At 37.5% G+C, this 24979-nt stretch overlaps 1 protein-coding gene across 3 annotated transcripts in view; it reads right to left on the reverse strand.

The window, feature by feature from the left end:
- Positions 1-24979, reverse strand: part of LOC135713096 (dual specificity protein phosphatase 3) — a 139807-nt gene that overhangs the window by 70145 nt on the left and 44683 nt on the right. Inside the window, exon 1 of one of the 3 annotated variants that reach the window (XM_065236204.1) lies at positions 20435-20802. The exons of 1 other annotated variant lie outside the window; for it this stretch is intronic. In XM_065236204.1, the coding sequence (XP_065092276.1) occupies positions 20435-20452 (18 nt within the window). In that variant the 5' untranslated portion in view covers positions 20453-20802. Of the gene's footprint in view, positions 1-20434; positions 20803-24979 lie in introns of those variants that run through there. One more of the 3 variants, XM_065236211.1, reaches the window with a different exon arrangement.

The following is a 24979-nucleotide window of genomic DNA, read 5'->3' on the forward strand; positions in this document are numbered from 1 at the left end:
TACATAAACCCCTTCGGTGGACAAATATCCTACTGATGAATATTTATTTCCACAAATGGATACTACCCCTACCTTCCTAGCAGCAAATCATCTGACTAAGTAGTTTTTTTTTGCAGTACAGTTGAGGAACTAAAAGCAAACTCAAGATGCCGAAAAAATCATGTCACATAATATTCCTAAAGAAACTAAGATGACCAAGCGAATGGGTAGTGGAGGAATGGGTCAGGAGGGTCAAAACGTCTGATCGAACGTCTGAAAGTTTATCAATTATCGAGTTTCTCAATTAACGAATATGTTCTATTAAAATTCTAATACATATTACAATTAAACATTATATTGCTTGTTTCTATTCTACATAGGAAATCCTTAAAGTTAAATCCGACTATTTTATTCATTCCCATAATTGTTTCATGTTATCGTTGGACCATTATACTCCAACTATTAGTTAATCACCAGATCATGCAACGAGAGTATAGAGTTCAAAATCGATATAGGATACAAACCATATCCTCCTGGAAAGTTAAAAAGAGAGCTGTGCTGAAAACTAAAAATGTTTCAAACACGCTTCAACTTCGGATCTAAGAAGATATCTTGCTTCGATAGTATCCAGCCTTGAAGATTTTCTATCTTCTGGAATAAACATGTTCTACATTTAAAAGGTGAGAAGCTACGAGATCCGGGTCCGCACCATAGTATGGTGTGAAAGGTTTTACCACTTCCGATTTTGCTTAGGCTACTCCCCGAAGTTATCGTTTGAAGGGCAAGAACCTAGCGGACGGAAAGTACAAATATATTCCCTATTATAACACAATACTCACATGGATATAAGGAAAAAAATGATAGAAATCAAACCGAATGAGCAACCAACAAAAGGTCCTCATGTCTTTCAGATCAAAATGAACTCTTTCTGGTTCCAATCGAACAGATTACACCAGAAACGGCTCGTGACATACAGCTGCTCTGCTCACTCTCTCAATAAAATTAATGCTAATTCCATAACAAATTCTCCAATATCCACACAAACCTTCTGACATTGGATAAACAAACAAATTAAATCGGTATAGCAACCAAGCAAATAAACTTACGCTAGATATTTCTTAAGTATTTTTAGGTATTTTTAGGTATCTTAGACATCACTTAGAACTTTATTTTTATATGAGGGAAAATACAAAGTTTAGAGTGGGATACCCCTAGGCAAAAACTGTTCAGCCACCAGAAATCTTTCAAATAAAGTGAATTGTTTTTATATGAGATACCGGGGAAAAATACGCTCGAAACATGCATTTGAATCAGTGTTGTCCTTTATACTACTATAATCCACTTTCTAAGTGTTTTGTGCATCTCATATATAATTTATTAATATTGAGTTTAAATTCGGAAAACTTTTAAATTTTATTAAAAAATATGGTTTATTTGACCCCATGCTCTCCTATAAATGTTTACAATAGTTTTTCAAAGACACAAGCTGGCTACTAAAAGACATATTGACTACTTCTGATATAAGGTACTGAAAATTTGAATCAGTATCATAATGGGAAAAAAACTACTGAAAAAAGGGATTTTGTTGCAGAATAGGCTTCAAACATGCACCTATCACAGCGTGCGCCAATTCAAAATATGTAGAATAAAATTCTTGACATTTTTCCCAAAGAAAGTCATATGTTACAATGTGTGGTTTGAGCGGCAGACAATTTCAAGCCTTTTTGTAGCCCCACTGTGCGTCGCCCGTATATACTTTTTTTTCATTTCTTATTCCAAAATATTGAACTTTTCATGAACATCAACGGCAATTAACTCACTAACACTGGTTGACCGTGAGTACTGTGCCACCAAATCACGCAAAACTAATTAGCGTAGCTTCTGAATTCAAAATTTTCTCATTGTAGACAGAAAAATCTTTTCTATATGTCCCTCGAGTGAGTTTTTTTGCTTAACTCTTCGGGCACTGAACCATTTTATATACCTCGGAGCCCCAAACCTAAAATGAAGTCGACATTTTTTGGAGGTCGCTCACTGTTTTTGCAATATTTCCGTCATTTTTTAACCGATTTTCGATGTTTTGGTTTTTTTTGAAAGGGTATTAGTTTGCCTTTATTATGTTATAATCGATTATGTCATATAGTTCCGTGGCCACATCGTAAATTCCGGATTAATTTCTGTCGAATCGGTAGACAAGCCGTTTCAACAAGTTAGAAGTGATTGATTTATCCCATCGCAATTTTTCCTGGTAGCCTACAAAATTATCTAATAGATTGCACTATAGTCATTTTTCTATTTGAACTACTGACCAAGTACTAGCCGTAGGAGTATGATCCATGGGACTTTCAAAGGAATATTTATCTTTTAAAGTTGGACATGTCGTGCGATGCATGTTTCGCACAAACCCGATGAAATATAAATAATGTAGACTATAAGATATAATTTTGATCAATCTGGTAATGCATTAACATGTCGCAGATTACATAGGGAAGAGCACTACTTCCGCACAGGACCCATTTTCGTCGCCCCCGCCGTGTCTCGGATGTCCCTCAACTCGTTGAGCTGATTTTCCGTTTAAGTATAACTAGATTATGTTGAACATCACGTTCAAGAAATTAGCTCAACTGGTTGAGGAACAGTCGAGAGGTAGCGGTGAACGACGCAAATGGGTCCTATGCCTAAAGTGCACCCCACACGACAGTTTTTATTGACAATAATCATATTGTCAATACATATTATATTGACGTGAATATATCGATATTGACAATATTTATGTATTCACATCATCAATAATATTGTCAATACTTAGAAGTATTGACAATATTTATTACCGTGTGGGGTTCGCTTAAGCAGTGCTGTCCGATCACGGACACTGGAGATGGTGTGGCAATCCTCGGCTCGGAGGATTCCAGCTGATTTGGCCAATTCCCCCTGTGGGAATGCCAACAGGAACACAACGAAAAGCTCGACTGAAATCCAACTCAACTCATAGCCCTGAAAAGGACTGTTTTGGCTTCGGCTTGTCCAAAGAGGAAAAACGAGAATGAATTAAACTTTCAACGGCGCTATATTTCGGTGTTTGCTTTACAAAGCTTGTGGACTGTATGATCGTGACGCGCAAAATGCGTCGCTTTAAATGTGTTTGGCTTTCTTCTTTTTGATGTTGTATTCATTCATTTCTCCTTCATTCATAACCAATCAGCACTCGCTGCACGCTCGTTGGTTTGTGGTCGGTCGGTCGCTCGTCGCTCGGTCGGTGCTGCTGCTTGCATGCTCGTGCCAAGCCAGCGGCAGCGTAAGGAAATGATCAAAGCTTGTTTTCAGGGTCTTGATACAAATTACACATGTAGCACATTAGGGTTAGTTTCGGAAACCGATTACCCGCGGTCGCCTCGGGGTTAGTAGAGTTTTAAAGGATTGGGTAAGTGGTTAGGGCGATTACACAAAACAACTACTACTACTACTTCTACAACACATTACGTTCGCTTCAATCGCGAACAAGTGCTCTTCCTTACTTATTAAAAAAAATGTCTCTACATATATGCATTCCTACCCATACAGCGCAACCAAAAAGGTTTATCAACGAGGAGTTTTTACATGCAATTTCAGAACAAAGAAGAAAACAGCAAATTATTTAAGGCGATTCCTTGTAGAGTCCACAAATGGCCGCCACGTAGGCTTTACAAGCAATTCCACTAAAAATTTTCACGTTCACAAATCTCGGAAATTAATGCCTCATTTCACCTGAAATTACTACTTCGTGTATGCTGCAGTGCAAGAAACGAGAAGTAACAGTTTCATTGTAGTACGTGTCGTGGAAGCTGATATTTGTGCACTTAAAGTTTCGAAGTGGTTACAAAAAAAAAGGATCTCACAACAAATCACCTTAATAGAAAGGTGTCCTTGAAAACCCCCTTTCCTCGCTCTACGTTATTCGTAAGACGCAATATGTAGGGGACAACAGTCCAAAATGCACCCCGGGGCAAAACGCCCGATGCGATTTTTCATGGTATTCCCGTTTTAATTCATTAATTTGACAAGCCACAAGGCTAGTTTAGTACTTAAACTAGCATTTCGGCACAAAAAATCCCAGAATTAAGAGTGGAATAGCTATGAAAAATCAAATCGGGCGTTTTGCCCCGGGGTGCATTTTGGGCTGTTGTCCCCTATGCATGCATAGCAGTGGGTGCAACTTTGTTCCTAACGCGTTCTTCGGGGTACTGCCTTCCCCCGAAGAACGCGGTAGGAACAAAGTTGCACCCACCGCTTTCATTCAGTTGTTTTGTAACCAACCGATCTGATTTTTTGTATGTGATTAGTCTAGGGTGGGCACTGATCACATACAAAAAAAATCAGATCGGTTGGTTACAAAACAACTGAATGAAAGCGGTGGGTGCAATTTTGTTCCTACCGCGTCCTTCGGGGGGATACAGTATACAGTAGCTATGGTTTATTATATGTGTAAGCACGCTGCACAAGAAATTAGTACGCATTTCGAACTTGTTCAAACAAGACGTTGCCGACCTAGCAAGTGCTTCATTCATTTTTTCACAATGGATTCAGACACTGCAGCTGAGGAAGATTTTGAAATCGGCATCAATTCCGATATCGATTTATCTGACGTGGATAGTGTATGGGAGGAAGAACAAGAGGATCCAAAAGAAAATGACATTGTTAGCGCGGAAGAAGAGTTGGAGGATATAGCACTGAGCCATTCACAAGCGTGGTACGAATCAAAAACAGGTAAGTTTTAAGGCTACGTCATCGCAAATCGAATGAATTGAGAAAAAGTTTATCAAATGTTGTTGGACAGGATTCATATGGACGAAAACACCAGCATCCTCTGAAATATTTCGTGTTCGACCTCCCAATAAAGGATTGAGTGCTTATAGTCAGCATGTTACATCTATCATGGATTGTTTTAAATTATTTATTTCTGATGGAATAATTCAAAAAATTATTCGCTATACGAATGAACATGGACGCGACGATCCCAAAGAGAAAGACTGGAAGGAATTAACGGAAAAAGAGGTCTGGGCATTATTTGGATTATTGATGATAACTGATGTACAGAAACAACGAAAAACACCAATAAAAACGCTTTGGACTACTGAATATTTTCTCCGCCAAGCATTTTTTCCGACAGTTATGTCCAGAAGTAGGTTTCAAGCCATTATGAGACATCTGCGATTTGATTGTCGCACTGATCGTAGTTTATTGCTCAAAAATAATGATCAGCTAGCGGCGATTCGGTTGGTTTATGATGAGTTTGTCAGCAATTGTATAAAAAGCTACAATCCATCCCAAATCATCACAATCGATGAAAGGCTAGTTCCATTCAAAGGAGGATGTAAATTTGGAGTTTACATGAAAAACAAACCTGGTCGGCATGGATTGAAAGTATGGGTTGCAGCAGATTCAGAAAATGCCTACGCCTGCAATCTACAAGTTTACTTCCCAGGTAATAGGTGTTCCTACTTTTGTAACATATATTGAAACTTTCTGGTCTTGTTATAGGGTCACATTTATTGTCAAAGACAACTCAAGGAAGCAGTAAACAGTTGCCGAGTGAAGTAGGAAGCACAACCAAATTGAAGAAAAAGTGTATCCGATCAAAGAAAACCGTCAAAGTTCTAAAAAAACCTAAAATACGAGAAGAGAACCAAGGTCGTCGAGTTGTTATGGACTTGGTACAACCTTTTCTGGATCAGGGAAGAGAAGTAGTAGTTGACAACTTTTTTTCCTCAGTAGATTTGGCAGAAAAACTACTTGAGAGGAAAACTTACTTGACAGGAACTCTGCGTAAAAATAAAAGAGAAATCCCGTTAGCATTTTTGCCTTCAAAATCTCGCAAAGAGCATTCATCTTTAATTGGGCACAAAAAACGGTTAACATTAACCTCATACGTACCCAAAAAGCACAAAGCTGTTCTTGTGCTGTCCAGTAATCCTCATATTCGAGGCATATCTTTCTCTGAAAAACATAAACCAATTATTGTATTGCATTACAATGCTTCAAAAGCAGGAGTTGATACTTTAGATCAGGTCACAAGAGACACGTCATGTGCCAGAATCACGTATCGTTGGCCTGTGCGATTATTTTGGGATATTCTTGATATTGCTCTGTATAATTCGTACATTATTTTCATTACCAAATATCCTGACTGGAACAAAAATAATTCTGGCAGACGAACGCTATTTATAAAATATGCATCTTATTTTATGGTAGAAGATTTCGTTACTCAGAGATTCGAAAAATCTGTTGCTGGTGGAATACCACTTGAATGTCAAGATGACATGCACATGTTATTGCAGCACATCGATGAAGTACGACGAAATCTGCCAGGATACTCACAAAATGCTGAAAATGACGCTCAGAGTTCTGCAAACCCTCCTGAAAATCGTATTTCTTGTGCAATATGTAGCAATCGTCGCAAATCTACAACCCTCTCATGTGAAACGTGCAAACAGTATTATTGCCAAAAACATCGATGGGAAAAGAAAATAATCAGCTGTATAAAAGACTGCTCATCAGATCGTAGAACACACGCCAAAAAATCTAGGAAGACTGTTTGCGAGTGCGGAAAACGAAGTACAGTAACATGTGTGAATTGTAGCTTATGTATTTGTTCAATCCACAGGAAAACAGAAGTGCAATATTTTTGTAAAAATTGCTATGTGGCTTGAACGGAAATGTATTTGGTGCATTATTATTTGTTTTTATCAGGACTGAATGATAAATAAAAATTTAAACAAACTAAACAAAAGCCACAAATCAATTGGTCTGAATGAATGAAATAAAAATTGGGGTAGGCTAGGGGTTAGGAGTTATTTATCTTTTAATAGTTTAAACTATTGGGGCATAAAAAAATAAAATTAAACATTTGACTTCCAAACCAGCTTCTACAACAGTTTGGTAAAAGCGTAACTCATGAAAAATTGTCTGAATTAAAAAAAAAAATGTTTTCTTCACCGAAAAACATAAAAAACTTTATTTTTCCAAATGAACCCCATTTTTGAATTGTATTTTAAGATTTTATTTTCTGAGAAGTCAATTTAATTACTTACAAAGTTACAATATGGACGGCTTGCATGGGCACTTTTGCAGGAAAAAGTTTGACTAACAATACATTTTTCTGTCTCCTTTAAAAATATTCTAAGCAAATATAATTTTCATGCAGCACCCTCCCAAATTAGAGTAAAAATGTTGTGGATGAGAGGACTTTGAGAACGGGCACCAAAATATTGTATATACCTCCGAGCCACTAACCAGAAATTAAGTCGGCATTTTTTGGAATTCACTCACACGCGCACTCACGCAATAAATTCGATAATTTAAACCATAATAATGTTCGATGATTTTTAAATAATTTAGAAATGATGGCTTAATTCCACAGTATTTTTACCAAGAAGCCAATAAAAATATCGAATAGGAAGCTCCATGTTTACTTTTTTTTGGGTAACTGATCGAGCAGAAGATGGCCTATGGAACTATTAAAGGGACAATCATCTCCAGCAAGTTAACCATAACGTAAGACACATATTTTTGTTCAATCTCATGTGTTATAATATTGCAGATTGCATATTTATTTTTAAAAAATCGACGGTGCCTTGATTATGTACACAGATTGGTTTTCGCCTTGCTTTGCGGCTCCATTTTCTCTCACTATTCTGCGCTCGCTGGACGATGAGCAACAAAGTTTCTTCAATTTACGAAGGATAGTGTCATGTGTAATAGTGACTCAGAGTTAATTGAAATAAAATCAACCTAAGTAGGTTGACTGAAATAAAAACAATCTGCTTATTAAACCCACTGTAAGGGCACGTACTTTCTTCCAGAACATCCTCAAACATTATGAATGTGGTCAATTGGTGGAAAACTGACTTCAAATGTGATGCAAAAGCTATATTTTATCAAGCAGTAGGGAGATAATTTGTCGCTCACCATGATTATCTAGCGGCGCCGGTGGTGCAGTGGTAAGCGTGATTGCCTCTCACCCCAGCAGGCCTGGGTTCAATCCCAGTCGGCGCTGCCGGGATGTTCTGAGGCATAACATTTCTGATCACGGGAAGTAATGTCGTTGGTCCCCGGTTCATGAGTTGATGGGTCGATAAGGAAGGTCCAGGTGTGAGAGCTGCCTCCCTGGCGGCGTCGGTAGCATTGGTGCTCAGCACGGAAAACAAGATCGACGTAAAACAAATCCAAAGAAAAAAAAACCATGATTATCTCACGAAAACAAATGTCATTTTGAGGTTTGCATCGGTTATCTTTCAAAGTCCAGAACTCGGTCAGTAGTACAGTTAAAAATTTGTAAGTGGTACATTCTATTAGATAATTTTATAAGCTTTCAGGCAAAAATACGAAACCCCAAATCAATTCATTTTAACTTTCAGAAACGGCTTGTCTACCAATTCGACAGAAATTAACCCGAAATTTGCGGTGTTTTACATGACCGTGTAGCCTTATCAGCTAGTTCACAAAAAAGTTGAAAAAATAACCTTTAAAACGGTAAAAAAACATTTAAAAAAGGATGAGTAGAACCCGAGATACATTATTTTGAAAAAAAGTGTCGACTTCATTTTCAGTGTGGTAGTCGAAGAGTTAACTACCAAATCCTAGAAATGTGTTTTTATCTATACTGAAATAATGAAATTTACATACGAAAGTTCAAATTAAATTCGATCAAACAAGATGATTTTTAAATTTTTAAAAGTTTTCCAGGGACTTGTCCTATGTAGTTAAGTTAGATAGGTACGTAGTTAGAACAGGTTAACTATGTACCTATCGAAATAAGGATTTTATCGAAGACATCATTTCAAGAAGACTGGCAACTTTACCTGAATCCAAGCGACAGGCACAGTAGCGCTGCGCTCGAGTGAAGGTGGAAGCAACGTATAGAAAAATGAGCAAATACATAACCTTTCTTCTGAACCTTTGCTTTCCAATTCGTTCGGAGCATTTACCTTTGAGCGGCAGATGACGCGATTGTGCCTGTCTCATATCAGTCGTTTCAGGAAATGGGAGAGTTGCCAGGCTTCTTGATATTCATTCATTCCTTTATTTAACGTCGGTCTCTGTTCCGCAATCTAGTGCCAATCCCCGACGGACATCGATTGCCATCCATTGACCGCAATCGAATGTGCTTGAAGGCAGCTTCTACACCTGCGTAGGATATCGCACCCATTCAACACACATGGGCCGGGACCTTTACTTCCCTTCCGAAGGAAGACGTGACCAGAGATTTTTATGCCTCAGAAAAATCCCACCGACCTCGGCTGGGATTGAACCCAGACCCATTGGGGTGTTAGAAAGCAGTCACGCTTACCACTAAACCGGCGCCGGCTGGGTTTCTTGATATGTTGTCTTCGATTTTATCAAACATCGATATGACCTATTTCTCTACTAAGTATTTCTTTGTGATTCATCTCATCTGAAAAACCGTCACCAAGAATACGATCTATTTTTACCCATTTACAATTCAATCAACTGCGCGTCGAAGCTATAAATAATCCATCAATCAAAATTAGCACCTTAATCATCGTCATCAGCCTCGTCCAATCAAAGTTCGATCGCCGAATCCGAAATTAGCCTTCAAAACAAAGAACGGAAGGAAGCTCTCAAATTCAATTAAAATTACCTCACCGGGGTCCATCGCCGGCCGGCGCATCCTGGTCTTCATCTTCAACCCATCCTACCACTAAATCTTCCTCTTCGTTGGTCGGTAAGTGAAAAGCAAATCCAATCTGTCGGTAATTTATTGCCACCGTTCCAGGAGTCGCACCACAGGACGTAATTTACAGCATCCCCGGGGAGGTGTACGCTAAGATTTGTGAGAGTGACATTTATTGATCCCTCGTGGAGTTTCCGCGACGACCGACGGTCAGGCCGTCGTTCGGACGCACTTGATTTATGATCCGAGTGTGGATAACTCATCTTATTTTTGGTTCGGTTAAAATTAACATTGAACTTCCGGTTTCGATTGCATAAGTAAAACCTAATTTTAGCCAATATTAGCATAATAAACAACCCACAAATGGGAATGCAGCACTTGCCCGTGATATCGGTGAATGGCTTCTGAATACAATTGCAACGTCGTTGGTCTTGAACAAATGAAATCCACCTAGTTCGAGTCTATGTGGACGTATGTACACGGTTTTGAATTTGCTTGAATTTGCCAGTCAGCAACGGTCAGATGTGAGAAATAGACGACGGTGCTTACAATAGGTACTCCAATTTTAGTGCAGTCGCATTACACTAAATACAGAAGCTGTGGTCGTCCTAGAATCAAACAAGGGGCTGATGCGTGGATTTTCAGCATTGTATATGATTGGCCTTGCACAATCTGGAGGTAGACAGCATTAAAACTGGATCGATTACTATGGACTATTTTGAATATGCCACTTAGAGAACCCATCCGAGTACCCCTCGTCAACGATTCGGCTACATTTGAACTTCAACGGTGTGTGCAAATATGTACATCATTCCTTTTGTAGTTTTTCTCCATGCCACAGTCTGTTGCACAGTTCCACCCATCGTCGCTTATTTTTTTTGCATTTGCATTGTAGTGAGTGTACGTCGAGTCAACCCTTTCGCTGTCGCCACCCACTATAGGCTCGCCAACACCACCGACCGTCGTCGTTCGTCCGTATATAGGTCTTGCTCGCATGTTTGATTTATTCATGAGCCACACGCACGTGCCATTTATCGAACAGTAGTGGCCGCTGGGACGGACAGACCAATGTGAGGCACGCGCCCTTTAACCTCAACAACGTTCGTAGCTGCTGTCGCAATATCCACCCTTTGCCAATACATGGACACCAATGGCACGAGGCGCGTGGTGAACCATCACATTTTACGCGCGAAAATAAACAAACAGACGGATGGTCGATTTGAAGCCAATTCGAGTGAGTCAGTACATAAAACAGCTGTGCGACAATCGGCGGAAGTGAATCGATTCGCACGGTTGTTGTTGGCGTTGGAAAATCGGGTTCGAATAATAGAATTTTTAAGCAGATTGTATGTTGCTGGGTGTTGGCATGGGATGATGTGAATTGGCTTCCAGTTTTTACCATTCTTAGAATGATCCATTTTAGAGTTAGCTGTTGGCTGTTCATCCAAATTTCTTTAAAATTTAACCAAGTACAATAGTTATGCGTCTCCCCCCAGCAGGCGTGGTGTACTGTAACAGAGTTTACTAAGATCATAAATCACAAGTGAAAGCAATATGGTGAACAGAAGAACTAGCCAGGTGCTGAAAGTCTCTATAATAATGCGAAACTAACTAATTAAATGGTATACTAGCAAAAAGCAGTTAAAACGAATACTAGTATGATGTACACCATCCAATGAGTCTCTTTCACTTTAACAACTTGTCCAGAGTCAGAAACCTTCTATCTAGTCAAGATGCCAAATTAAGGAAATAAGTTGAAAATAAATGGCATATTGATGCCACCTTAAAGATGAATTCTGAACTCAACTGCTCACCTTCCAATAAGGTTTTACACCGTCGGGGTTAACCTCAATCGGATGACAGTCAGTGGTACTGTTTACGTGGGCTTTGTCATTTTTTTCTTGGGTAGATTTTCTCGATAATTTTTCAGACTGCAATGAGATGTAAACCTTACTTCTGCAATTTCCGCGAGCAACATTCGTTCCCCGTGCATTTCCTCTGTATTTTTCAAATTAAAATCCAGATATTTTAAAAGTATTTTCTTCTAAGAATACTCTAAATGCTAGTAAACAGTACCACTTAACTGCCTAAAAGTTCATCCGATGAACACAGAGTTCATTCGTCACAGCTTTGACCGCAACCCAGTGATGTCATGGTATATTTGGAACTGGTTACTCATTTATAGCGAATAAGATTTTTATCGAGGCTGGAACCAGTTCCAACCCAGCGCGAAATCAAACTTTTTGTGAGTGCAAACTTTGTTGACCTCAAGTTGTGAGGTAGGTTTTAATCAGACTGAAGTTTGTTAGAAAACAAGTGCTATTAGAATAATTATTTTCAATTACTGGTTACAATGGAGGGTCACCAATTCTAACCACCATGACATCACTGAACATTTAACTGAAAATCGTAGAATGTGGGGTTTCTGACTCAGTGAGTAAATTTTTTCTCAAAAATCTGCTCGAATATGACGAAACTCGAAAAAAAATGCCCAGTCCTAAAAAAACTCAGTACCTGAGTCGAATTTTACTCAAAATTACATTGCTTTTCCCACCGCCATTAGGTACTGTAGAGGTAGCCGGTAAACAAATTCAAAGTTAGTGCAATTTGAGCTATTCAAACTAAACGGGGTTCTACGGTCTTCAAGAAGTGTTTCCTGGAAAATCGAGGAAAATCTTACTCATTCACTGAGTAACCCTATCTTTTGCAATTTTAAGTCAAATTCGACTCAATTTTAAATTACTCTCATTGGCCGTATCATATACTCATAGATTTTAAAGACGTAGAATATTCCTTATATTCAAACAGATTTTTGAGGAAAATTTTACTCACTTAATGAGTAATTTCACTTTCTACTATTTTGAGAGAAATCCTACTCAATTTTGAGTTAGTCTCATGGGCCGTGTACGACACCTGGTGATGTGACAACCTCCACAAACAACAGACGAACTGAATCAAAATGTACATAGTCGTAGCAAGCATACACGTAATTGATTGATTGCGGCCAAAAAAGTTGATCAATTTTCAATAGTATACTAATGGTAAATTACAAAAGTATCTACACCAAACAAATCTTACATAAAATCTGAATCAAATGGTGTGAAAAGAATTGAAATCCATCAATAAATGACCAAATTATAAGTGTTTAAAACCTGACACTTTTTCGTCACACATTTTTTTTTTTATTTCCACCCCAGTATAGTCTACAAAAACGTAAACCTACTTCATAACATTGAATGTTTGAATCAAACATCTTCAATTTGCTTGAAACTTTGCGTATTTGTAAACGAAATTTACAATCCCGTTAAAACTCTTGAAAATTCATTGAATATTCCCACGCGCAAGTTGGATGCGCTTATTCATATTTCCGTACAAGGCATATTCCCACAAACAAATCTTGGTCATGTCAATTTGCAGCTAATCGATTATTTCTATACCACACAAGTGTTGCAATCAGACCGATGCACTTGTGCAGGACTGATAGCGGGTTACTTTTTAGTGACTTTGTCACTTTTTTGAAGGTGGTCACTAAAAGGACCCTATTTTCGACAAAAAATTAATAATTTCACTTTTTACGACATTCCCGCTTGAATTGCAATGTAAAATTCGTTAAAAAATAAATAAAAATTGTTACAGTGCTACAGTATGCTCAGTTTTTAGTTGGAAGTCCATTAAACTTACGAACGAAAAAGTACGCAGAAGAAACCAAGATGATATCATCAAAGCACACTTTTATTTGCGATTTCGCACCTTTGAGAAGTCCAGATTCAACTGCAAAATTTAATAATCAAGGTGACCGGGAAATCGGGATAACCAGAAAATACCGGAGATTCGATGTCACCGGGATAAACTCGTGAGAACTTCGATGCCAAATAGAAAAAAATGTGCTTTTTCCTCTCTTTAAAAAAATCTTTAGACTAGATTTTCAGGATACAGTTACTTTGAAGAACTATCAAAAGAACTTTTTCCAAAGCAGCTTTGAACAGATTTTAGAATAGATTCAAGAGATATGTAATACCAAGGTTCTTCGGACAAAAAGTTCTAGGAAGTTTTGGGATGAACGATACGAGGGTTATGACTAGAGCTCCAAGTCAATTGAGTGAGATCAGTGTTTTTTTAAGTAGCCCTGTGAAAAAATTCTTGGGTACAACTTGGACTAGGAACTACTTGGAAAGCATTTCTAGATAAAATTATGGAGAACTCGCTGTGAATTTTCAGTAGAACTTAGAGGAGAACTCCAAGACAATTCAGATAAAAAAATATGAGAACTTAGAGGTGAACAGCATGGACATTTCTAAAGAGGTGAATTCTTTAAAAAAAAGTTTATAATTCAAACGGACGAATTTCATGATTTTTTTTGTTTTCTGCAGAGAATTTCTGCACTGTTATAAAGAAAATTTAATGTACTCCCAGAGATGAACTCGAATTTATTTTAGAAGAATTCTGTAAAAAACTCTATAAGGGGAAATGAACTTAAATATAATCCTGTTAAGCTCTGCAAAGCTTCTCTGGAGCTTTAAATACGGCAAGTTGGAATTTAAATTGTTACCCATAACCAGCGTTGCCAGTATTCCAGATTTATCTGGATTTTCCAGATTTTTAGTCGTCTTGCCAGATACACCGACATGCCACGTATATTTCCAGATTTTTTAAAAATATGTTCCAGATTTTCCCAGATTTTTTAAACATGTTGCTCTAAAAATATCACTGCAATTGATTTACACTCTAATAATAAAAAAATACAAAAGCCAAACTTGCAACTTTAATCATTAAAGGCCATCAACGTTGGACATTATTGGAATTTGAAGGTAATTCTAAAAATAGTTTACAGTTTAGTGTGAGGCGAATTATTTGTGAAATCGAAGCAGAATTTCAAGCTACTTCTGAGTAGAATTACATCTATCTTTGTGGGCTTCGGAGTCGTGCGGCGTCACTCATCATTTAGGCGTATTGTGAGTGCCACGAAGTGGGGGTTCGATTCCCCCAACCGGTGCAAATTTTGGCAACCTGAAAATTTCCCTACTGGTCTAATGGGTGTGGTGTGTTGTCCGTTGTCTAGAGTCAAATTTCAAAGGAATTCTGTCCAATGTTTCTATGGAGATTAATTTTAATATAATTTTAAGCGCAATTTCTGGGAAACTTTCAAAACCATTTCGGCAAAGTACTTGAGTACTTAGGTAATACTGAAAAGGATTTCAAAACAACTATGACCTTACCTACAAAGCAGTTCAAAGGGAATTATCGGATAAGTCTGAGAAAAGTGTGACGGTCATTCTGAAGAGTGTACTAAAGAAATTGTTAAGAATATTTTAAGAATTTCATAGAGAAAAATGGACACAAAATTGAGCCAATTCTTGGGAATTATTACCAGCTTGAGGGAGTTGTGGAATTGGAGAGTGATGTATAAGAGATTACAAGAGGTAATGCGGAGAACTCTTTGAATGTTACTGAAAATTTTTAGATATTTTCAAGATTATTTTAGGGGAATATAGAAAAGATATATGATGAAATTCTACGATGATTCAAATTGCACTAAAAAAGAAGGCGAAGATATCCTGTGAATAGTTCCAAGTAAATTCAGACTTACAAAAAAAATCATGATCTGGGAAGCAGGAAAAATATAAATTCCGGAATTTAGAATCATTGCAAGATGCTGAGACTTCAAAAATGAAGCAATCAGGCTTTTATTTTAGTAATATAATAAAATTATTCTTTGGCATAATGGTCATGCAAATAGTGGAGTTACCCGTAGTTAAGGAAAACTGTGTGTGAGCTCCACGATGTTAGGCTTTGATTCCCACTTCAGCCCGGTGAATTTTGCTTCAAAATAAAATGGCCTACTGGTCTGCTGGGTGTTCTGTGTTATATGATGTCAAGAATTAATCTTTAAATCTAATCAACCTCATAGAAATATTTGAATTATTTAGAATGAATAAAATCTTTAAATTCTGGTACAGCATCAAATAGTAAGTAATACTTTTCAACTTTTGGATGATTTTGGCATTTCTAACAAATTATTTGCTTTGTATAATTTATTTAGCGTGTAATTTATAACCATTCTAGTACTTTAAATAAACTCCAGATGATCATACTGACCTATTTGTACGGGAGATTGGCACATCACTTTGATTTCAATAGCATTATGTTAAAAAGAGAATTTTTGGAGCATTCCAGATTTTTCCAGATTTTATATTTTTTTGTACCTGGTCCAGATTTTTCTGAAAATGACCTGGCAACGCTGCGATAACTGAAAAGTCTCAAATGTCTCAAGTCGTATGTTTATTTTGTTACAATAAATATAGAAACCTTATTGTAACTAACAATCTAACACTTCATCAATAAGTAACTTTTGGTTTTATATATAGTTAATCTACTAATTGGTTTATGTTAAATTTGAATCCAGATTTCTAAAATTTCTCCAAGTTCATGCACCTGATGAGTTTTAATTTTTATTCTTGTCACCCTTGCATCATTTTCGTAAATTTCCTAGAACTCTAGTTTTGTAGGTAATTCTGAGTAGAATTCCAAGGCAATCTTGAATAGTATTAAATACAAATTTTAATGAAAATTAATAACAGCTTTGGACGTTAGTTCTTAAGGAATTATGAGAAAATTTGAACGATTACACCATGATCTGAGGAGAACTTCAAGATAATACAAAAGAGAAATCTAAGGACATTCTGAGGATAATTTAAAGAAGATTCTGGGACAAAATTAATCCGGAGCATATTTCCATGTGAGTTTTCGGAGAATTCATAGAGGGTATATTATGGAGGATTACAATTAAATATGAGTATAGTTCCTATCGAACCACAAATGAATTTAGTTAAAAATTTCAAGAGGGTTCTGACCAACTTTGTGGAGAAATCTAAGAAGAACTGGAAGTTATTTTTTAGGTGAGAATTTCATAGTTGTGTTGTTTAATTCTAATGAAAGGGGCAATGTTAAACGGTAATTCCTAAATTTATTCAATGAGAATAATTCCAGCGGATTTCTTAGAAATATTCTTAGAAAGTTCTGAGCTAAATTTCAAGTGGATTTTGAGGAGTATTCTAAGGATATTCCGGTGTTTTTTTTTCAGATAATTTAAAGGAGAATCCCAGCAGCATTTCGAAGAATTTTTGTGATTGCCTAGCAGAACCAAAAAAATATTCCTAAGATAATTCCATGGGAATTTCAGGATAATATTAAGTAAATTCTGAGATGAACTTCAAGTGAATTTTTAGGATAATTCTTCAGGCAATTCTTAGCATGAATTATTAATAATGTAATTAGTATTGCAAAGTTAATTAAATTTGTTTTCTAAAGATGTTGTAATATTTGTTTAAATCATATTTTCCTTTACACTATCAATAATACCTATAAGAATTTCAAGCTCAATTTAAAATATTTCTATTTATACATTTGGATTGCATTTTTGAAAAAATGCGTGAAATTAGGATCCGAGCTAGTAAATATCACGGTCATCATGTGATAATGAGAAAACAGGTCCTCTCCCTGTCACGAGATGAAACTACCTATCAGTAGCTTTCTTGTCATTTTTCAATGATCAAGCACTCATGAGATTAATTCTCATGTGGTTTTGACATCAAGATTTCTAAATGATTGAAATATATCTAAGCAAGCAACCATATGTAATCGGTAGAGTGAATATATTATTAAGATTTCCACGGTACAAGTAACTTTAATAGCAATAAATGAGCCAGTAATTACGATGAACACTGTCACGTTCTGTCATAACAAAAATATCGATGAGTGGGAACAGGGCTCGTGCAAAAGATGATGGGCCTTATACAGAGAAAAGTTTGAGAAATAGCCTATGGTAAGAAGGAAGACTGAAACAATAGTCTTACAATAAGCATAATACTTACAAATGTATAGCTGCCACATTGAACTATGAAAAAAAAGGCATTTTAAACCCTAACAAGATTTTCGTGTCCGGATTTTTTCTGTTCAACCTTTATAATGGTGCTTTCCCACAGTCGACCTAAATTACTCATTTAGCCTTGTTCGACCCAGTAGAATGAATAGCAACTTCTGTGGCAGAGGAATTATCCTTTTTTTCAGTAATTAAAAAATTAGATTTGGGTATCTATATCCTTAGTGTGGAATATTTTAAAACGCTATCTCGAAATTTCATTCCTCATCTCGGAAATAGCTCTAATAATCAGGCAATTTCTTCTTATTAGGTAGGCAAACACTTGCTTGAAGGTGCTCCTTCGTGATGCAAGTTCGCAGATCGCTTAAAGATCATCATAGTTCATATCTAAAAAGCGTGAATTCAGGAGACCATAAGAATTTTAAATATGGTAAAATATCTCTGTTATTGAAAGTCGTGTTACACAGTGTTGTTGATTTTTAATCTACTTGTGCAAGATCTTGCAATAAATATAAACTTTTGACGAATGCGTACAGATAATAAATCGATGCCTACCTTTTTTGGATGACTGACTGATCGCGCACGGTAGGACCCAATTTTCTGCGTTGTGTTATAATTAAATAAAAGAGGCTGATTTATTGGCCGTCCTGCCATGGCGAAGGCATTAAACTATATTCATATCATAGGGATAGCACATGACAGAGAAACAATAACGAATAGTTACAATATACAACATAACTAAGTGGTGACATCGTAAACAAGTCCTATGAAAAGCTCCATTGGTTGTTGGAAAAACAGAAAACAGAAAGGGGACTGGATATTTCATCAGTATATTTTTCCTAAAGAGTTTATGGTGAATCTTCTTTTAAAATTGGCAAGTTATGCTACACCCATCCGGAAAATGTGAGATTCTATTCATTTACAGATTTCCATGAAAAATCATTTTAACTCTGCTATTATTATAATATTATAATTACAGTAGTGGCCTTTAAATTAGCACAATAGGCCGATTTTCATGCAAACTAACCAACTTTGGCATGCTGAAATTTTGACACAGAACTACAAATATGCTGAATTTTGCGTGTACGTTACATCAAATTATTGGAAGCGCTTGCCGGAAATTGGTGAATTTATAATTTTAAATTTCCGATGTGTTATAGTTTAAAAATTTTCAATCATAACCAATAAACGAGGCATGCTTAAGAAAATTTTTTACGCTGCCCTTTAATTAGCCAGTTATTTGCTGCCCTTTAATTAGCCAATTCTTACTGTCATCAGTGGTGCACCCCGACATCACTCAAAGAGTTCCACCGCTTTGATCCATGACGAACCAATTGAATAACTTATCCGCTTATGCTCAAGAAGGTCAAAACTAATACCCTCCCCTTAGAAAATGCTCATGTAGTCATCCCTCTTCGGAACGGTCACACCTCTCGATGAATCTTATCAATTTCAATTTATCTCACTTTCCATATAGATACATCCGATTCGAAACAATCGGCAGCAGTTGGTGCCCCCGGGGCAGGGGCTAATTGAACGCCAATAACAAACGAGCGAGACAACTAATTACCATCAATCAGCCAGTTTCCATCCATATCGGTTTCAATCAATAGCTTAGGATTCGTGCGTTGGTTGATATGGAGACGCAGCATCACCCACACCGTAAAGTGACAGATCATCCGAAGGCAGAGCAGCTCAAGTGCAACGACGACGCTGACGACTCCGGGTCACGTTTTTGCGCCCAGAACTTGGCTTTGAAGCGGCTATATTTATCTCGCTTATCGCCGCGTGGCATCTAAACGATCCTAAGGTAGGTTCGATCACCGCACTTCCTTCTCTTCTGAAACGCAAATAAACACGCCAAAGTGCGTGGGAGGGGTGTGGTCGAAGGGGTTGTTTTGTTTTTCTACCCAGTTTGGCGGGGATATTATTCACGCTTGATTTGGTGTTGATTTGTTTCGACTAATCGCCGTTTGCCGATGACGATGGTGATAGAAGGCACTGACGGTGCTAGAACTTTGCCAAAGGGGGTGGCGTGATCTCTGAGCTCGAAGTTTGAAAATTTTCTGTAATTCCAAGTGATTTGAGATTGGGACCCAACTGCTTTTGAAAACAATCACTTGACAATCACTTGGACAATGGACGATTTCTCGCAAATAAGATCTCAATCTCGCAAACGAACTGCACCGTTTGGTCGAGGAATAATTCATCTACCAGATTGAGTTGTAAGTAAATCGGTGATTGAAGTCATTGTTTACAAATGCAGATGCACTCTAGTCTTGAATCAATATGGATTTGTACGATTTTACGAACTTAGGTAATAATTAAGTTTCCATCGATGAATACCCTGAAATTTAACCCCCCCCCTCCCCTACGATCCGTCATTGAACTAGAGAGACGACAAGCGAACGCTGAGCTGCAAGATTAAGGTATCAGTGTGGAATCGATTCCACAAACTCGCCCATGGAATGAACGTGCATTTTGCTGGTGCATGTTTGCACTGGAACGCGCTGAGGTCCTTGGCGGGGAAGGTTGTGGAAAAAGTGAAGAATTTTGATAGTTTTGTTGCGTGAGAAATTCTGTCGGTCGGAAATGCAGCGGATAGGAATACGGGCTACTTTTTGCTAGAATGCAAGCGAAACCACGCGCTCAGTGCAGCAAACATGCTAGGTTGCGTTTTTCGGTGGCGGTATGCAAATCATACCCGCAGATGTTTGGTTGGTTGGAGTATTTATCGAGCGACTTTTTCCCTCTGGTGTTTGCTTTAAATCATAGGAGCCGTGTGATGAACTCGGAAAATCCTGAATATGCCTAGCCTTTTGTTGAGAGATTTTTTTAACCCAATCTGATTGAAAAAGTTTCAGTGTTTGCATACTACATACTACAAATGTAAATAGACCACCTACCGCGTATCTCCAAGACATGATGCTTGATTAATTTGCTGAGCCGAACTTTTGCGGACACTTGATGCTATCGCTTAAACAATTTTCACCTCACTGTTTTTATCATTCAAAACCATGCACTTCTGTGGCAGGTACTCCCAAATTCCAAAATCGATTTTCAATATTGCTGCTAAATTCTCACATTCACTTCCAAAAATAATTTCGCTCCAACTTCGGGAATTAAATTCTACGAATATCACAATTTTATATCCACACGACGATTCAAATATGCGCGTCCGCGGTCCAACTCAAACGGCTACCGCTACTGATTTAATACTGCTGCTGCTGCCGCCGCCGTTGCTTCTGATGATGAGCTCTCTAGCTAGATGACTGAACCGGACGCTCACCGCGTCTGCTGTAGTTACCGTCGTCGTCGTACCTAGTTTTGTTTATTACGATATGTAGAACCTCGCATAGGTATTGACTAAGCGAGCTATTGACTATGCGAAGCAACAGCGGAGAGGAAAATTCACAACTTGCATGACTACCGTATGGGAGGAGGAGACAGGGAGGGAAACAGATGAGTAATGGCGCGCAGTGATCGCGGGGGTGCTGAAATGAAGAAGGTAAGGAAGAAGATATGGCGATTCACCCGTTAGGAATCAAGACTAAACACGGGTGCTGGTATAGCAAAAACCACCATCGCGACGACAATTTTCCACACCTGAGAACTCGAGCTCGAGAGTGTATCTACGACGCTCGCTGGTGGATGAGTGTGTGAAAATTGAGTGAAGAAAAGTGTGTGTAAAATAGCGCGCGCAAAACTGAAGTGCATTTCCACTTTCCGTTTCAGGGTGAACGCGGTTCCTGACGAGCTTTATGGCTTTTTTGTTGTGCAATGGGTTGGAATTGAAATGTGTTTCAACCAGCTCCGAAAGCAGATATGTTTTTTGACGTAGACTACCGCTTACGGGAAGGTACTGGGGATAAATCGAAAATCTAAAATTGCGACCGTCACGAAAAGGTGTAATTTTTTGAACGCTATAAGCTTTGTCATTTATAGATGAAATTAAAATCCGGATACACCAATCGATAGGAAATACCTTTCGTAAGGTGTTGCAATAAACTTTTTTTTTTCAATTTTTCATAAAACTGTTTAAAAATGGGCAAATAAAAAGTTATAATTTTATCACTGTTTTCATTAAATAAACGTTCTCCCCAAACCCAGTCCTCATAAACAAGTACAATTTGATTGCACATCGTGTTGCTTGAATCAGAAAAGTTATAAAACAGCGCTGCTAATGGGCCTCAACTCATTTTCGCCTCGGACGGTGGGTAAGCAGGTAGCAGCAGAAGCAGTAGGAAGGCAGTTCCTGTCAAGCGCGCAGAGTTCGAAATTCGACAGTGAGCGTTCAAAAGGGCCTACTTGTAATGTTCGATTCTCTTCATCGATTTTCTGTTTACAGCTAAGCGAAACAATTTATCATTTTGTCAAGCTTCTGCATTCATGTTCCATCAGATGTCACTGCTATTATTTGCAGTGACATGTATCGGAAACTGCACACAATCTGTTTCCGTTAATTGTTCACAGAGGACACTGCAGTGCAAAACATGTCTGGTACCTCTATATATCCATTTAGATTAATATTCGAAGTCCCTCCTTTTTTACACATTCTGCACACAAAATAGCTCACCCCTCACATAATATCCCGCCAATTTTTATGAATGGGGCGGGGCAGAAAGTGTCTTTTGCGGAGAATATGTAAAAAAGGAGGGACTTCAAATGTTAAATTAAATGCGTATAAAGAGGTACCAGACATGTTTTTTAGTGTCAGGTACTCTATTTTGTAATCTGTAAAAGGGAAATGACAAATCGAGTGTCATCAAAATACATGGCATGTTGAGATATTGAGGTCGTGAGAGCAAATTTTCTCTCTCAAATTTGAATTTGTTGGCTCTCTGGGTACTGGTAGTAACGCAGGTAAAACTGTATGGGGAAAAATCGTTTTTTTTTAGTTGTAGCTTGTTTAACAATAATTTCCGGAAAAAAATGAACAACAAAGCTCCTTACTAATTTCTTTAGATTGTCTTTCAATTTTTTTATGAACTGAATATGCACCGAAAGCGAATTATTCCCACTTCTCTCAATTTATATATGGGGATTTTTATCGCTTCCTACCAGCGGAACAGCGCCATCTCTGTGGAAAATGGTCGAACAAAATGATTAATTCAAGTTGAACATTGCATTAGGTCCTAAGTAACACTGACAAGATTCTCTTCGTCGATTTTCTCCTTGAATCCACTCGGCCCAGGTATTTTCAGCACACATATCGATAAAAGAAGTTTTTATCTAGCATCTAATACGACAAACACAACAAGAAGCGATTCTGTGATCAAGTTATTAAGGCTGTGTTCCATTTGGTGAATTTTTAGTTAAATTTGACAGATGGAAAATTTTCAAATGCTAAGTCTGCTATTCCAGCAGACTTATTTCTGACAGACAAGGAATCAATTTGACAGACGCTTTCTCGAAAATCGGCCGATGTACAACAGAGGGATTTTCGAACATCTTAATTTATTTTCGAAGTTTCAAATGAAACACAGCCTTAGTATTTTTATTTATTTGTTCAATCGGTAGATAAAAGATGTACCGAGAACTTATTGGAGGGATTCATGGCTAATTGATATACCGATCAACTATGAAATGTTGCATAACATTGGTGCAAAATTGTGCACTCCGTTTAGCGTTTTGAAGTTGAATAGCTGAGGAAACCTTATTTCTGATCAATCTCATTACCATAGAAAAAATTCAAGAGTACATATATCAGCTCTCACAAAACTTATAACAAAGAAACTGGAACTTCACGTTTGTTGCAGTCCAGTACACAAGGAGTTTCAATTTCATGAGTGATATCACAACCGTCCAAGATTTATGTCCTAGAAATCTTGAAGTGATAGGGAATATTAGCCATCATGACGGTCATTGTTGGACGCTTCACCTGAAGAAAGCCTTACTCATATCTGATTGTTATTTAGGAATCAAATTTAATAGAATATCTATTCGCATTTTTATGAGGTCCTGAATTTAACCAACTTTTACTAAGTAGGAAATCCAAAATATGTACATATTTAGGACCGAAATCATAGGTTACTTCTACTGTATTTTAATACAATATCTAGAAAAAATGCACGAGAATTTCACTACACAGCTTAACGTAGTCTTGTACACAACACCACCATTTTTTTTTATAACTAACTGGGTGCAGAAATATGTATCTAGGATGTATCAAAAACATTTGGGTATCTCCAAAATAGACCTGTGCGCCGACACACCACGCCGCTGACGACACTTTTTCACATGCTGCCTCGATGATTTTTTGATCAATTCATAAAAATATAACAGCTCAATAAACAGCTGTTACATGTGAAATGCAGCGTCTCTTAAATTCTGTAAGTGTAGTTGCACGCTTGATGTGTCGAGGCATTGAATTGAAAACATTTATACCTCTGAAAAATAATGAATTTTGTAAAGCATTAGTCAAAAGATGTGGTGTTCTTACTTCATCCCCGTTTCTAGTTTTATATCTATGAAAATCACTTCATCTTTCAATCCGATCACACAAATATCGAGGCAGCAAACCGTTAACTACTTTATTTATTGATAATATTCAATTACACAATTATTTGTTTCACTGATGCTCATTGCAAAGTGCCCAGCATAAAAGTCGAGAAAGTGAATCTATTACATCTTAAAATCAAACTCATCACTTCATTCTGCAAACGCTGTTATCTCGATATTTGTATTTAATTGGTAAAAAAATAGTGAATTTAGTTTTACTTATATTGAATTTCAATTGTTCATACTTCAACCATCTGCTTAGAGAACGCAAATCTTCATTCAAGTGTAAAACGGCTTCTTCTAAATCTTTAGTTGCAACGAATAACACAGTATCGTCATTAAAAAGATGAATATCACAAAACCGTAAAACTCGTCGTATGGCATTAATATACATGATAAATAAAAGGGGTCCTAATACACTTCTTTGAGGCACTCCAAGGTCATTGCCAACGGGACTGGATACAAAATCATTAAAAACAGTCCTTTATGTTCTGTCAGACAAATAGCTTTCAAACCATTTGTATGATCAAAACAAAAACATTTTATTTCAAATTCATTTACTTGAAAACAAATCACTTTTTGAAAATTCATTGGCCAAGTTCAACTTGTTCGTCCTGGAGTTTAACCACTCACCGCAGACGATCGATGAACGCATCGTACGTGGCTCACAGGTGCTCTTGTGGTATTAGGGTTGGTGCATATATTATGTCACGCTCTAGGAGGGGGGTCTAAGATTTTGTGACAAGCAATGCATTAGGTATAGGAAAAACGTCACGATAGGGGAGGGGGGGGGGGGTAAATTTCTCCTCGATTTGGTGTGACATAATTAATGCATGGGCCCTTATATCCCAGGCTGCTGCCAGATGTCGCTTCAGAACTTCCACACCTTCATGTTTTTTGTACAAAGAAGGGTATAGATATCACTTGAAAAACCGACTATCGATCCATTC

Source organism: Ochlerotatus camptorhynchus, unplaced genomic scaffold (assembly GCF_037179485.1).
Source record: "Ochlerotatus camptorhynchus isolate MF236.1 unplaced genomic scaffold, CSIRO-AGI_Acam_v1.1 ptg000040l, whole genome shotgun sequence".
NCBI lineage: Eukaryota > Metazoa > Arthropoda > Insecta > Diptera > Culicidae > Ochlerotatus > Ochlerotatus camptorhynchus.